Below are 2,667 nucleotides of genomic sequence, written 5' to 3' on the forward strand. Positions count from 1 at the left end.
TTTTTTTTTTTTTTTTTTTTTTTTTTTTTTTAATACAATGGTTTACTGAACAAATTGCTCTCTTTAAATAAATTCAATTAATTAATTTTCTTAAGGATAAAAATCTACCTCTGCTTCTGCTCTAAACTATACGGAGCCCTTTTACATTAGGCTACAATAAGTTTACAATTAACAACAGATCCCAAACTTAAATTCAATTACTATTTATTTTTAACTTCAACACTCGAATTAAAAAAATTGTATGCAAACATGTAAATTGTTTTTAAATTAACTTCTAAATTATACCTATTTGTTGAAATATAATAATTTCTAAATAAAGTCATAATAGTTTAATGCATATGTTTAAATAAATATTTTATGAAACAAGTTAAGACATCACTAACAGGTAAAATAAATATAATGAAGTAGGCCTAAAGTGTAATATTTGATTAAATGCTAGACTTCTCTAGACTTAATTTCTCTGGTGAATTAACGAGCTGTGGACACTGATGACTTGCCTGAGGTAAATGAAATGCTACGTGACATTTTGCTTACAAGCTGTTTTAATTCTTTCCGTGGTTGAAACACTGATAGGCTTATTGAGCGATTACACGAGGGGTGAGATGTTCGTTCATGTTTATTTTGTGTTAAAACTAGTAATAAAGACGAAGGGATGATCGTGCTCTGCGCTTCCGTTAGAACTAAGGCGTTAGTTTACGGCAGGCCTGTCCAAACTTTGTCCTGGAGGGCCAGTGTCCTGCAGAGTTTAGCTCCAACTTGCCTCAACACACCTGACTGGAAGTTTCTATGCCTCGTAAGAGCTTGATTAGCTGGTTCAGGTGTGTTTAATTAGGGTTGGAGCTAAACTCTGCAGGACACCGGCCCACCAGGACTGAGTTTGGCAATATGTTGCGCCGCATCAAAGACCGTCAAAACCGCATTTATTGACTGAATTTCCTGAAAAAAATTGCACGATGCGTACCAAACCGAAAGACCCATACCGAAAATTTTCGGTACGAATACGTGAACCGTTGTACCCCTAATAAAAAAAAAAATGTATATATGTATATGTCAAATATTACATTTGCAATTTGCATTAAATGTTTTTATTTCATTGATTTTTTTTTTTTCTAGGTGACATAAGTAAAATGGCCCGAACGTCATCGACAGGAACCATGTCATCAAACGAAGACCCAGATGAGAAAGACTCCAATGTTACTTCCTTTGAAACGCCAAGTGAGAGAAAATAGTGCACAAGTGTTTTCCTTTCTAAACTGTGCCTGTTATCCAGTTTCTCACTGTCCGCTCAACGTTTTCCAGATTTAAACGGCATCGAGCCCGAGATTGTGGTGCCTACCGGGCCGTTCAGGAACGTGGGTCTGTCGAAAGCCGCTCAGACGCACAAACTGCGCAAACTGCGTTCCCCGTCCAAATGCAGAGAATGCGACAGCTACGTTTATTTCCAGGGAGCCGAGTGCGAGGAGGTGAGGTCACGCCGGCTGCGCTTGGGCCTCGTGTTTGAAATAAGCCAGGCTTATTAAAGGGATAGTTCACCCAAAAATTTGAATTCTGTTATTAATTACTCACCCTCATGTCGGTCCAAACCCGTAAGACCTTCGTTCATCTTCTTAAGATATTTTTTTTTATGCATTCCGAGAGCTCTCTGACCCTCCATAGACAGCAATGATCCTTACACGATCAAGGTCACATATTTGGAGAGTTTCAAATATGTAAACAATGTATGCAACGATTGTACGCGGATGCATTGTATACGTTTAACAGCGTATCCACGTACGGTGCTGCTGACACAGAACCGCATACGTTGTTTATGTATGTGATAGGCTACTCTCCAAAATGGCACTATAGGGTGACACGACGGAGACGAATTGAATAAAGTCATTATTTTTGTTTTCTTTGCGCACAAAGTATTCTCGTAGCTTCATAAAAGTACGGTTGAACTGATGTCACGTGGTTTATTTTAACGATGTCCTTACTAAGTTTCTGGACTTTGATCGTGTTAGGATCCTTGCTGTCTATGGGAGGTTCAGAGAACTCTCGGATTAATCAAAAATATCTTAATTTGTGTTCTGAAGATGAACGAAGGTCTTATGGGATGACATGAGGGTGAGTAATTAATGACAGAATTTTCATTATTGGGTGAACTAACACTAATTAAAGTCTGATTTGCTCTTGGCAGTGTTTCCTGGCCTGTCACAAGCGCTGCTTGGAGACTTTGGCCATTCAGTGCGGCCACAAGAAGCTCCAGGGTCGCCTTCAGCTGTTCGGGCAGGATTTCTCGCAGGTGTCCGGCAACAGTCCCGACAGCATCCCCTTCATCATCAAGAAGTGCATCAGCGAGATCGAGAGAAGAGCGTTGAGAATGAAGGTACGTTCAGATCCAGCAGGTCCCGGCCAATGGAAATGCAGGATTGTGCTGATGGTCCTCCCCTCTGTCAGGGTATTTATCGCGTGAATGGGGTGAAGACGCGGGTGGAGAAGCTGTGCCAGGCGTTTGAGAACGGCAAAGAGCTGGTGGAGCTGTCACAGTCCTCACCACACGACATCAGCAACGTACTGAAGCTTTACCTGCGGCAGGTGAGCCACCACTGCATCAGGACATTTATGAAAAATCAGTTATATAATATTGTGGAAACTGCATTTTTGGGTTTTGTGTATTATTTATATATA

General features: G+C 40.4%; 1 protein-coding gene across 1 annotated transcript in view; it reads left to right on the plus strand.

Annotated features, from left to right (window-relative positions):
- The window catches only part of arhgap45b (Rho GTPase activating protein 45b), a 21,033-nt gene that overhangs the window by 16,825 nt on the left and 1,541 nt on the right, over positions 1-2,667 (plus strand). Inside the window, exons 16-19 of the mRNA XM_016282273.1 lie at positions 1,114-1,215; positions 1,300-1,463; positions 2,177-2,365; positions 2,437-2,574. Coding sequence (XP_016137759.1) covers positions 1,114-1,215; positions 1,300-1,463; positions 2,177-2,365; positions 2,437-2,574 — 593 coding nt within the window. The remainder of the gene's footprint in view (positions 1-1,113; positions 1,216-1,299; positions 1,464-2,176; positions 2,366-2,436; positions 2,575-2,667) is intronic.

Source organism: Sinocyclocheilus grahami, unplaced genomic scaffold, assembly GCF_001515645.1.
Source record: "Sinocyclocheilus grahami isolate Dianchi unplaced genomic scaffold, SAMN03320097.WGS_v1.1 scaffold157.1, whole genome shotgun sequence".
Taxonomy (NCBI): domain Eukaryota; kingdom Metazoa; phylum Chordata; class Actinopteri; order Cypriniformes; family Cyprinidae; genus Sinocyclocheilus; species Sinocyclocheilus grahami.